At 43.7% G+C, this 13,289-nt stretch overlaps 1 protein-coding gene across 1 annotated transcript in view; it reads left to right on the forward strand.

The window, feature by feature from the left end:
* Positions 1-1,217: 1,217 nt before the first annotated feature.
* The window catches only part of LOC308258810 (cilia- and flagella-associated protein 337-like), a gene marked incomplete at both ends in the record, with an annotated part of 68,947 nt that continues 56,875 nt past the window's right edge, over positions 1,218-13,289 (forward strand). Inside the window, 3 exons of the mRNA XM_080689435.1 lie at positions 1,218-1,498; positions 1,685-1,802; positions 5,028-5,097. Coding sequence (XP_080545561.1) covers positions 1,218-1,498; positions 1,685-1,802; positions 5,028-5,097 — 469 coding nt within the window. The remainder of the gene's footprint in view (positions 1,499-1,684; positions 1,803-5,027; positions 5,098-13,289) is intronic.

Here is a 13,289-nt window from a genome sequence, read left to right on the forward strand (position 1 = left end):
AGTAATTTAAAAAGTATAGAGGAAGAAAACCTTATTATAGCATACCTGATAAAAATGAGAAAACAATTACAGGCTGAGCATCCCTAGTTCAAAATCCAAAATCCAAAATGCTCCAAAATTCAAAACATCTAGAGTACAGATATGATACCACAAATGAAAAATTCTCACATCTGTCATCATGTGACAAGACAGGTTGTAGTCAGGACACAGGTGTGCTAACGATATTGCATAAAGTTAGCTTCATGTTATGTGCAGAAGGCATTTTGAATTTTATGGTTAGACTTGGGACCCATCCTTAAGATATCTCTTTGTCCTTCAGTCCATGGTTTCATGGTATCATAATAGCTGCTACAGCTCCAGATATACAACTGCATTTGAAATCAGGAAGAGCATCCTCCAAGGGAGATGCAGATAGACAGGGAAAGCAAGGGAAAGAGAGAGAGAAAACTATGTCTCATACTAATTTCAAACCACATTTTGTTGGGGAGCAAAACATTTCTCCAGGCTCCTCTGCTGATTTCACTTTCTCTCATTAGCCAGAGCTGGGTCACATCTTGATCTTGGCATATTAGTTCCTTTTTCCATTGCAACACGAAAATGTCTGAGGCTTGATAATATATAAATTAAAGATGATTACTTAGCTCTCGGTTTGGGAGGCTGGAAGTCTACCCAGCACGACACAGGCTCTGGTGAAGCCCCCACTCAGCTGCATCACCTAATGATTGGTGGCACCATGGCGAGAGTGCACTTAAGGAGGAGAAAGGATCTCGTAGCGAGACAGGAAGTCAGAGAGAATGGGAAGGGTCTAGTCTTATTCTTTTATAACAACACTGTCGTGGAAGTAACCAAAGTTTTACAAGAATACTTTAGTTTCTTCTGAAGATGACGATCCCAGTGAACTTTCTCCTGGCCCCAATGATTCTACCATCTCTCATATCACTGCCCTGAGGACCCAACTTCCAACATGGGAACTTTTCGGGGACAAACCACATCCAAACCATAGCACTTGGCTTAGTCAGTGGGATGAGGGGAAGAATGCCTGTTGGGTAAACAGTCATGGTGTCCCCCATGATTAATCATCCTTGTACCAGCTGCACTGCTCCTGCCTCAGCTGCAGGGATGCCAGCCTGTCTCAGAGCACTTGAGTGAATCACCTAGAAATTCAAGAGTCTTTATGCCACGTGAGCCTGAGGATGCCACCACTGCCTTCATGCACGATGGCCATGAACAAGGTCTACCTTCCTGTGCGGCTGACTTCAAAGCCCAATATTTTCTTCCAGAAGGCTGTTCAAGCCCAGCTGGGACACAGGGTATTCCTGGGAAACTCCCAGCCAGAGTCTTTTGAGTCCCCCCCACCCCCCAGGGCTCATGGGGCTCTGAAGGAAGCATTTACAACTTCAGGTTATATACGTCGTGAGAAAATCAGAGCAGCATATGTCAAATGTGGCAATTACATGCTCGACTTTTCTGGAGCCCAGAGGAGGGAGAGCTTAAGCAGGTATATTTAGAGAGCTCACTGTGGGTGATTTAGTGGGGCCTCAGAGTATGGAAGGAAAGAGATGAGGGAGTAGGGAGTTCCTGACTGGCAAGATAACCTGAGAAAACATTCCTCTTTGGAGAGAGCAGGATGTGGGAGGGACAATTCTTTCTATATCTTTGAGATATTTATGGTTTTTCTCATTAGAACTTGGAAGAAGATGCCCCAAGTTGAGAACATGCCAAACATTACCATTCACAATGCGATGACCTCTCCAAATGTAAACTATATCCGTTGGAAAGTACATGGAGACTGGGTTACTCAGGTAAATAAATAAATGAATAAATAAATAAATCCTAATTTTAATTCTTCGGAAATTTTTCTAAGGAGTGGTATAGCTGAGGAAGCGATTGGGGGAGGTAGTTGGGAGAAGAAAAAGGAGGACTGAGGAAGGAAACAGTTCAACTAATACTATAGCGACATATAAAAGCATGCAGGTGTGCGGTGAGGGAGGAGAGGGTGCGGGCAGGATGCTGAGGCAAACACACCAAGTGCTGTGCCATGTATGTTTGTATCAAATTGAACCTCACTATGATGTATAATTGCAATGTACTAATAAAAGTATTAAAAAGTAAAAGTAAATGAGATTTTGCCAGGCTGCTCCCTCTCTCTTTTCAGATAAATCAGCCAAAAGACATAGCTAAAAAACAAATAAAAATAAATGTTACATGAAATACACAGAAGGGCACAAAGAATGATAAATGACTGGTTTCTAAAATCTAGAGAAATAAATTCAAACTCTGGGAAGAATTTATTTGGGATGGGGGTCCTTGCCTCAAGTCTCTTTGGGGTCTAAAGACAGTAAGTGGGCCGGGCATGGTGGCGCATGCTTGTAATCCCCGCGCTTGGGAGGCAGAGACAGGAGGATCACGCAGGTTCGAAGCCAGCCGCGCACGCTGGCTTAGGAGACCCTGTTTCCAAATAAAAATGTAAAAATAGGTCTGGGAGTTTAGCCCGGAGGTAGAAGGGCTTCCAGGAACCCCAGTACCACAAAAAATAAAAATAAAAAATAAAGACAGTAAGTGGGCTTTTCTTCCTCTTGTAGGAGTAAGAGCCAGTCCAAGTGATTAGTGTCTTAGGACCAATAATGGGATTATGTTATGAATTTGAGATTGAGTTCCTGAGAATCTTCCAGCTCTAAGAAGCTAAACTGGTGTTTTTCATGTGCATGATAAAGCAAGACATTTTCTCATATGCTAAGATCCCAGAAACCAAATTCAGAGTGGACAGGAGAGGCGCAGGGGTCTTTGGGGGTGGACATGATGATAAATACATCAGACAGAGAAGCAGAAGCTCCTGCCAATGGCTCTTCTCTTTCTGAACACACCAGGTTTAAGCCAGATAAAGAAGCTTCTAAATTGAAAAAAAAATTATACAAGAAAAGAATGACAAGAAATTTTACCAAGCGGATGGGGAAAAATAGGAAAACTACTAAACTTATTTGAAAGTAAAAAGGAAAATTAAAGGGAAAGAAAATATAGAATAAGAAAATAGCATTTGTCTGAAAGATCAATACCAACAATTTCAAACACAAATTGGAGAAAACAAACTATCAATCCTACAGTAGAAAAGAAATGTGAATTAAGAAATCAGGCACAGAAAGAGAATAATAATCCAACTGAACAAGCAAACATAGTACTATGATGTGTTTCTCAAGTGTGGCTGAAGTAGGATTTCTTTCTTAACCTTTATTGGTTATACTTTACAGATCATACAGTCCTCTAACTTATATGCACATATAAGTAAGTTTATTGAGCTAAACAATTATCACCAGAATCCAATTGGGAAACTTTTCTGTCACTCGATTAAGATCCCTCCAGCCTGTCCTCTATCCCTACCCACCCCCAGCTCCAGGCCACCATTAATCTACTTACTATCCATGTAGGTTTGCTTTTGGCAGCCTGTTCCATGTAAATGGGGTCAATCTAATACACAGCGTTTATTCTTGGCTTCTTCCACGTAGCATAAAGAAGCCATCCTTCTTGCTGACTGTGGTTTTGGTACCGGCTCCCAGATTCCACTTCAGGACAGCCTGCCTGCTTCTTGCCCTCTTTATCCCTCTGTGCCCCAGAAGGCAGAAGGACAATTCTGAGATTCAGAGCCAGTGCTGCCTAAGGGGTGACCTGTTGTGGAAGGCTGGGTGGGAAGGCAGAGTCCGCATCACAGGGAGAAAACAGCACCAGGGTAGGTGTTGGTGTCAGAAGTGTGCAGATGGAGCCCGGCAGGGAGACCAGTAGGTCCTGCTCTCCTCAGATGGTGTGTCTGTGGCCTACTGGCTGAGAGGACTACCGCAGGAGCCACCTCGGGGGGTCTCACTCAACAAAGAACAGGTGCAGGGCAGTTCCAGGGACCCATAGCACCCTGACGTGGAGGTGGCCCTTGGCCCACTCAGTCCTCTTGTACTGGGCCCCCCAGATCCAGATACCCTGCTTCTCCAAATGTGCCTGTCCTCTCTCTCCCTTGGGGGCTCTGCTTTCTACAATATGGGAGAGTTAAAACCAAAGGTGCTCTTCCTTGCAGCTGTTTCTGAGATGAATATAAAGCCAGCAGTGACTAAGTGATAAACAAGCACACCTGGTGCACACCTGTAATCCCAGTGCTTGGGAGACTAGACTATCATAACCAGTTAGTAGTAACTTAGCCAGACACTTGTTTCAAAATAAAAAATAAAATAGGCTGAAGGTATAGCCCAAAGCTAGAACCCTCTAGGTTCAGTCTCCTGTTCTACACACACACACACACACACACACACACACACACACACACACACACACATGATAAGCAAGTTTCATCCTTGAGGCTCACATGCTGCTCTTCCAGTCCTAGTGTGGCTTTATCCAACTTACTTGCTCATAGTCCTAAAAAGGACTTCTGCTGGGAAAGATAGTGGCCCAAGAGGAGAACTCTAATCCTGCCAAATCTAGTTCCTCGTATCAGAGACTGCCCTGGCCACTCATCAGGATCTTGCCCACCACCCCCAGTTACCTAGGGTCCACATGTGTTTCTCAAAGCCAAGTACCTGACGTTTTTAAAGAAGGAGAATGAATTTTTGCCTCCCAGTATAACACCTAGCATGATTTCCAGTTTAAAGATGATGTGTAGGGAAATTGAGATTGTTTTCTCTGTAAACCACCCTGCAGCTATGCAGGAAACATTCAGATTTTTCTCAGATAAACCTAAAATAGGCATGATACACTGCTTCACAGCCTGTCAGACAGGATGCCCGGGAATGGTTTGTGCTGGTGTTGCCCTGGAGCAGTGCACAAGAGGAGCCGGCTACGCACTCCATATTGCACCAGGCCTCCTACTCACTTCCACTCATCTACATGCGTGCTCTTAAAAGATGTTCTTATCCTCGAAACAAGAGGTTCCCTTGTCCCTCTTGAAATATGTTTTGAAATAATGCATTAAACACTGTTACAAACTCTTACATGACCTGGTGGATGATCTTCATATTAATTAGTGTTTTCGCACTTTTTTTTATTTCCAGCTGAACTACTATGACTCTGTGAAAGCCGTCATTTCCAGCTCCAACCATGAGCCCACCGCTCTAGTGATAGGTACTGCTTATCCTCCTATCGTGTTTGCAGTGTTGTCTTTCTGGGTGTGGAGTCCTTGGAAGTCTCCCACCTTTACATTTTCTGCTTTGCAATAGGCACTCCATATTCTGCTAGTAACTCCTGATGTAGCTGAAAAATGAGATCTCCTCCACAGTTGAGGGGGTCTTCAGTTTAATGAGCCACACACTGGAGAGGCAGAGAGAGAGCATGCCTAGCACTGCTTTTGCTCCCTCCAAGAGTTCCATCAATGTGTTGAGGCAAAACAAGAGCAAACTCCACTCCAAGCAATGTCAGCTCCCACCAGGTGATGTGTTCCACCTCTAACATGATACATGCTCCAGTATACAGTAAGATCCATATGAAACAGTCACAATGGAGCATTTGGGAACATGGAGCTTCTGGTAGCTGGGAGTTGATTAAGTAAATTACAAGAAAGGCTAAGGGAGAGCCCAGTTCCCAAGCCACCCCTCAATGGTAGGGATGACATCAGTGTATTAGTCTACTTTCTGTGGCTGTCTCAGAACCCTGTGGACTGGATAACTTATAAGAAAATGGGTTTGCTTCACTCTTGACTCTGGAGGCTCTTAAATCCGAGGGCATGGTAATGGTATTTGGAAAGGGCTCTCGCGCTGCCTTATTTCACGGTGGAAATGTAGATGGGGAAAAGCTTGCTTTTGTAATAAAGCCATTCCCACGAGAACTGAGCAGATCCCGGAAAACGGCCTTAATTTATTCATGAGGGTGGATCCCTCATGACCTAGACACCTCCCATTGGACCACACTACCCTGCAGCACTGAAAATTAAGGTTCAAACACATGAACTTTGGGAGGCATAATCCCTGATGTCCAGCTGAGGCTGGACAAAGACTTGACTACGCTGTTCTTGGGTCTGTGATGTGGATGAGTCTGACCTATTCATGGAAGAGTCATTCTGTCTGGACTAGACTGAAGATATACTTCCCAGCATTGAGTGGACTTTAGGGGCTCAGACTAGCCCAAACTTGAACCAGGATTTCAATCCCTTTATGAGAGAATCTGTAGATTTCCACTTATTGGCTTACCACCCCATTTCCAGAAAAAACAACTACTCAGTGCCACCCTAAGTGCTTCCATTGTTCCCCTATTCTTATTCCAACTTTCCAATTGCAACACTCCTCCAAGCCACTGCAGCATCCTCCCAGTCCCCAGGCCGCTTCACTGACTTTGGAAATCTATGTGATAGAACATTCCCTAGGTACTAGTTCATCGTCTAAAATAAATTTAATCCTCTGCCAGCTCCTGGAATTTCTTAACTGGAATACTTTCTTAAGGTCAGCTTCTGTCTTAAGTGTTTTACATGTATTACACTATTTAATTACCATAGCAACCTTTGGGCTAGCATTTTCCTATTTGTCCCATCTTGCAGATGAGTCAGCTAAACTCAGAATAATTATGGAACTGGTCAGAGGTCTTTTAACTGCTTTGAAAGAAGTCTAACTCAAACCAACATAAGCAAAAGGGAGAATATGGAGAGGGGGTGCCTCATGTAACACAGGAGTGAAAGGAAAGGAAAGCAAAGCCGCTCCACCTTGGGAAAGCCTGGGAGCGCAAGCTCAAGTGCAGCTCCATCTCTGACTTTCTCATCCAGTTCCCCCTGCACACTAGTTCTGCACATGGTAGCAAGTCCGTGCCTCATTCTCCTGTGCCACCAGCAAGGACTGGCTGACACTCAATCCCCAGTTCAGCCACTCTAGAAAGTGTCTCATCTCAGGCTAGGCGTGGTGGCGCATGCTTGTAATCCCAGCATTCGGAGGCTGAGGCTGGATGATCACGGTTCACAGACAGCCTCAGCTACTTAGTGAGGCTCCTTGCAACTCAGTGAGACCCTGTTTCAAAATAAAGAATAAAAATAGGGCTGGGGGCCGGGCATGGTGGCGCACGCTTGTAATCCCTGTGCTTGGGAGGCGGAGACAGGAGGATCGCGCAGGTTCAAAGCCAGCCGCGCTGCCGTAAGAGACCCTGTTTCAAAAATATAAAATAGGTCTGGGAGTGTAGCCCAGAGGTAGAAGGGCTTCCAGGAACCCCAGTACCACCAAAAAGAAAAAAATAGGGCTGGGGGTGAAGCTCAGAGGTAGAATTCCCCTGGGTTCCATCCCCAGTACTGCAAGAAGAAGGAGGAGGAGGAGGAGAAGGAGGAGGAGGAAGAGAAGGAGGAGGAGGAGGAGGAAGAGGAGGAGGAGGAGGAGGAGGAGGAGGAGGAGGAGAAAAAAAGAAAAGAGAAAAGAAAAAGTGTCTCATCTAATTAGAATGATTTGGCCCATGTTTGAGACAATTGTGCTCCAACCAACTCAGGCAGAGCAGGAAACAAAAGAACTTGGCAATGTCCATTGTAATTGTGGCACAGAGTATGGGAGTGTGCTTTCCAAAAGTGGAATGGCAAGAGACATTTACTAATGAGTAAAAAATAAAATAAAATAAAATAAAACAAAGAATTGCTACTGCATTGAGTATCATGGCTCTGAGTGGAAGGCAAAGTACTAGAACACAGTCTGTCCCCAAAGCCTGTGCTTTTGACCCTTGGACCCAAAGCAAGGGCTTCATGTTGTGGGTGTGTTGGAAATGCAGAGTCTCAGTCTGCAAGCCAGAGATACTGAGTCACTGTGCATTTAAGAAGAGCCATGGTGACTCGTGTGCATGTCAAAGTCTGAGAGAGCCTCCCGTCACAGTAATGTATTGACATTTTTCATAACTTCCCCCTTGGACGCCTTGTTAATTCTTTATGGTTAACTCACTAACTTCATAATTATTTTTGAAGCCCTTGAGAATCTGTGGTAAAGCCCCATCCAATTATTTAATGTCACTATCATCATACTTAATTTTCAAGTTGATACCAATGGTGCTAACTTACATGTGTTTGGAACTTACAAATTTAAAGTATTTTTTTAATAATTGCCAGTGGCTCTAGTTTTGGATACCCTTGGAATCATCTAGGGGACTTCATAAAACCTGGTTTCCTGAGTTTTATCCTCAGAGATTCTGACTCAGTTGATCTGAGATGAGCCTGGACATTGCAACTTTCCAAAGCTCCCACAGTGAGTCCAATATGCAGCCAAGAGTAAAAGTTATTGTTCAAGGGGGCATGGCCCAGGCATCTGTACTTTTTAGATGTTTCTCAGTGACTTTAATTTGCATCCAAGGTCAAGAGCCAATCACCTACATTATTTGACCTGCATAGTGGTTATGTGTTATGAATCCAGGGCATTCCCATTTTACAGGTAAGGACACTTAAGTGTAAATAAGTTTGCCCACTGGGTCTCTTTTTTTTTTTTTTTTTTGTGGGCTTGGGGATGAAACCCAGGGGCATCTGACCTTTAAGCTACACCCCTGCCCTATTTTTATTCCTTATTTTGAAAAAGGGTCTAACTGAGTTGCAGAGGGCCTCACTTAGTAGTTGAGGCTGTCCATAAACCACAATCCTCCTGTTTCAGCCTCCCGAATGCTGGGATTACAAGCATGCGCCACCATGCCTGGCTAGCCCACTGGGTCTCTTAGCTGCAAGAGATGGAACTGGAACTGGACTCCAGTCTTTCTGTCCCCAAAGCCAGTGCTGACACTCCCTATGCTTGACTTCCTAAAGCCCTTCAGGTCCTGGGACCTGTTCTGGGACAGCTTCATTTCAAAGGGTTCTTCTTACTCTAGAGCAGAATGAGGCTTGACCGCAAAGAATACAAATGGGATCATTCATTCCTAGAGAATTGAGAAGGTCGTCAGCAGTCAAAGCTCCTGTACTGTGCAGCTGCCTGTGGTTGCCTGGCATCTCTGCACACCGGAAGCAGCAACAGCCTAAAAAAAAAAAAAAATCTATGAACAGCCCAAGCACCAGTACTCCTGTCTGCTGCCCCTCCAGGTCCACCTGATAGATCAAAGGGAGAAGAAGGAAGTTTGGAGCTGCCGTCATGTGTCACGTTATAACATCCTGTTCAAGGACAGACCACATATACAACAGTGGCCTCAAAAGATTCTAATGGACCTGAAAAATCCCTGTTACTTATTTGTAGTATACTATATTACTCAATTGTTTATAGTAAGACTAATGTAAACCTACTGTGCCTGGAGGCACATAAAAGTATAGAATATGCAATTATGCCTAGTATATAATACTTGGTAATGATAGCAAATGACTATGTTACTGATTTATGTATTTACTCTGCTACATTTTCTATTGTTATTGTAGAAAAAAGTGTAGTGTAAACAGTATGCCCTGTATGAGTCAGAAGCCTCATACATCTTGTGTTTGCCAATCTCTTGACTGCACCAAGAGGCCACATAGAGAGAACACACTATTATGTTCACATAACAAGATTCCTAATGAGATGCATTTCTCAGAACACATCCCTATTGTTAAGTGACACATGCCTTCTAACGACTTTCTCTCCCTCCTCCTCCTTCCTTCTCCACTCCCAGCTCCATCTTTGGACTTTAAGGGCCCAGTTTGAGCTCATGAGCAGTGCATTTGTAATGCATAAAATATTTAAGACGCTCTAAAGCAACTCAGAAGTCAGCCACCCACATAGCAATGATGTAAACCTTTTCCTTTTTGATGTCTTCTAGCCTAGCTGTGCCTGAGCACTTCTGAGCCTTTGGAAAGGCTAAAATCCTCGTTTTCCCTGTCTTTTATCCTTTAAAATCTAGCTCCATTTGCCACTGAACATCATGGAAAATCAATAATGATGTGTGCCAAGGCCTCCACCTCCACTGAAAAACCATCTTGTTCTTTCTTGACAGGTATCTTCCCTGAAGCTCTTCTAGCTGCTTGATTTTTAGCCTGATAACTCACATTATCTTTTAAGGGAAGCTTCCTTTGTTAATTTTTGATTCAATGACATTTGAATCACTAAAGTATTAGGGAAAGATATGTAGTGGTTAGGTTTCTTGGGAACTTTCATTAGACTTTCTTGGAACTAGGAAATTCGATTTTCTAGAACACTAATGGATATAAATTCTAAGAACCTAAAGTTTAGCCTCTAGAGGCTGAAGTAGTTCAAAATTCAGTATTTGAGCAAATCAAAAGCAATGATGATAAAACAAGGAACTCAGTTTTAGCCCTGGCTCAGCTACTAACAGAACTATATTATTGGGCCTCACTTTCCTCTCTGGTCCAATAAGTGCTTAGATATGGTTTGAGTGTGTCCTCCAAAGATTAATATGTTGGAAGTTTGCTTCCTAATGTGGTAGTATTAAGTAATCATGGAAACTTGAGATGATGCCAGGGGCGGTGGTGCACACTTGTAATCTCAGCATTCGGGAGGCTGAGACAGGAGGATCGTGGTTCGTGATCCACGAAAGGGCTTAGTGAAGCCCTTTGCAACTCAGTGAGACCCTGTTTCAAAATAAAGAATATAAAATAGGGCTGATGGTGTAGCTAAAATGTAGAATTCCCCTGGGTTCCATCCCCAGAACTGCAAAAAAAATAAATAAATAAAAGGAAGGAAGAAAGGAAGAAAGAAAGGAAGGAAGGAAGGAAAGAAGGAAGGAAGAAAGGAAGGAAGAAAGAAAAAAAATAAAGGAAACTTTGAGGTAGGGCCTAGTGGAAGGTGGGAAGGCCACAGGGCACCATAATTGGAAAGAATTATGTAGTTCTTGTTTGACCCAGTCAGGTCCCAAGAGAGTGTATTGTTATAAAAAAGAGCAAAATAAGTACCTCCCCTCTCTTCCTGTCTCTACAGGTAATATCTCCCCCCCTTTTTCCACCCCACCCCCTCACAATGCCATCTGCCATGTTGTGATGCAGCCAAGGGGCTCTCACAAGAGTCTGAACAGATGAGCTGCCTGATGTTGGGCTTTTAGCCTTCAAAACTGTGAATTAAATAAGCCTCTTTCCTTCCTAAGTATTCAGTTTCAGGTATTTTGTTGTATCAATAGGAAACAGACTAATACAATAAGAAAGCTGGATATAAATTCTAAGAATTCTTCTAGCTCCGATTCTCAAAGTCCTCATTCTACTGAAAAAGTTCTGTGCATTCTTCCCCACATTACAGAAGGGGAGACCACTAAAATTGCTTATTGCTCTAAACTACTATGACTTTCAAATAAATAAGTCTTGAGAGGTAGAGATCCAGATTATAGAAAAGACCAGATTTCTACATCAATGTCATTCTAGCAATATTTTACTGGGCATTTGCAAAGATGCCCTGATGCAAAGATGAGACCTTGAAATTCAGAGATCCTGTGGAGTGGAACTTCTGAGAAGAGCTGCCTGTACTTGCTCTTTCCAGCTCCTCTCCTCCCCTGGTAAGAACCACTCCAGTCTGGCCTTGGTCACCACCACAACTGCTCTTATAAGGGTTGCCAGTACCTCTCATATTGCTAATTCCACCAAGGAATCTTCCTCTCATTTTCTCTCTCTGCATTTGAAGCAAGTGACTACTCTGGCTTCCTTAATGAACTTCTTTCATTTGGTTTCAAAGTCTCAACCTCTTCTGCTTTTCCTTCTCTCCCACTTATTCCTTCTCTTTCTGGATTGTCCCTCCACATTAATGTTGGAGCGCCCAGAGTTCAGTCCTTGGACTTCTTTCTCTTCTGTGTCTACATCATTCCCTTTGTTATCTCCTCCAGTACCTCTGATATACTGTCCACTCCCAAATTTGTGTCTTTTGCTGAGTATTTCCAACTGCCTTAGCTCAGCAATAGACATCTCCACTTGGATGGATAATGGACATCAAAATTCAGTCCAAACCTGAATCCAGATATTTTCCCTCACACCTGTTACACCATATTCCACATCTCATTTAGTATTGAGCCCATCTTTGCAGTTGGTAGTCAACCTTGATTCCTCTCAAGACCCACATCCAATCTGTTAGCTTTATGTTCATGATTTCAGAATCTGACCACTTATCACCAGACCCACCTCCACAGTCCAGTAAGAATCAGCATCTTCTCTTTCCTGGATCACTGCAAGAGACTCCTATCTGGTACACCTGCTTCTATCTCACCCCTAAATTTTATTCCTTACACAGAAGCCAGAGAGATGTTATAAAACTAGAGGTCAGACACCTTTTAATCCTTCTGTGCATCCCCATCTCACTCAGCCAAAGCCAAAATCTTCATGAGCCCTGGGTGACTGATCCTTCCTCACCTCTCTGCCCTCCTCTTTGTTTGCACCCCTCACTAGCTCCCCTTGAAAGCATGTTGGACCTTTTCTACTGGCTCTTTCCTATGACTGCAAGCTTCTTCATGAATGTCCACACAGATCACACCATCACCCTTTTTAGGTCCTTGCTCTAATGTCACTTGCCATTGAAGCTTACCCTGACTGCTTTATTATATTTTGGAGTTTTCCATCTCTTGCTTGTGGTATTCCCAATCCTCCTTTCCTTGTTCTGCCCTTGTTTAAGTCCATGCCTCTAACCTCCTTCTGATATACTATGTAATTCACCCATTAAATTTGTTTTCTATGGTCTGTCTGTCTTCCCTCAAAGGCAAGGATTCTTATCTGCTTTGTTCACCATTATGTCTCCTTAGGAGTAGTGCACGGTACCTTATAAGTCATTATTAAATATTGGTTGAATGAATGTATTTGTGAAGCCAGAATTCGGCTCACATCCATCTCTGCCCCTAAACCGTGCTCTGGAGCATCACACTCCAGAAAGAGCAGCAGACAGTAGTCACAAGTATGTTGAGTGTTCTCCTCCTGTGCCCCTCTCCTTACAGCTTTCCTGGCCCTAGCATTCACCCATAGTTCCCCACACTCATGTGGTGGCTGCAGTCAAGCATGTGTCCTCTGGGTGCCCTGGGCTCAGCCCCTAGGTGGTTGCTGGAGAGCCATAATGTGTTCAGGAGATAGGGAGGCTATTGTACCCATTCCCAAGACTCCCTATGAATAGTCCTCATCGCTACTTTGGGCAAGAGCCCTTCCACAGCACCTCAGAGACTCTCTTCCACATCCCAGACTCCTTCACTTACCTTAGCTACTTACTCCCAACAGACTTGCCTCCGGCAATAGGGAAATAGAAGAAACCCACTGCCTAAGGAACTCTGCAGTTAGGAAGTGATTTCCAGTGCTTTTGTCTATTTAAGACAGGAATCTCTGGCTTTGTTTTTTGTTGTTAATGAATATGCAAAGAGGTTTGTATCTTGTCAAGGCCACAGAGAAACCAGAACTGGGCTTGAGTGTCTTGTCTCCTGAAAATAGGAAAGTGGGTCGATTTTGTGAC

Source organism: Muscardinus avellanarius, assembly GCF_963383645.1.
Source record: "Muscardinus avellanarius genome assembly, chromosome: 2".
Taxonomy (NCBI): domain Eukaryota; kingdom Metazoa; phylum Chordata; class Mammalia; order Rodentia; family Gliridae; genus Muscardinus; species Muscardinus avellanarius.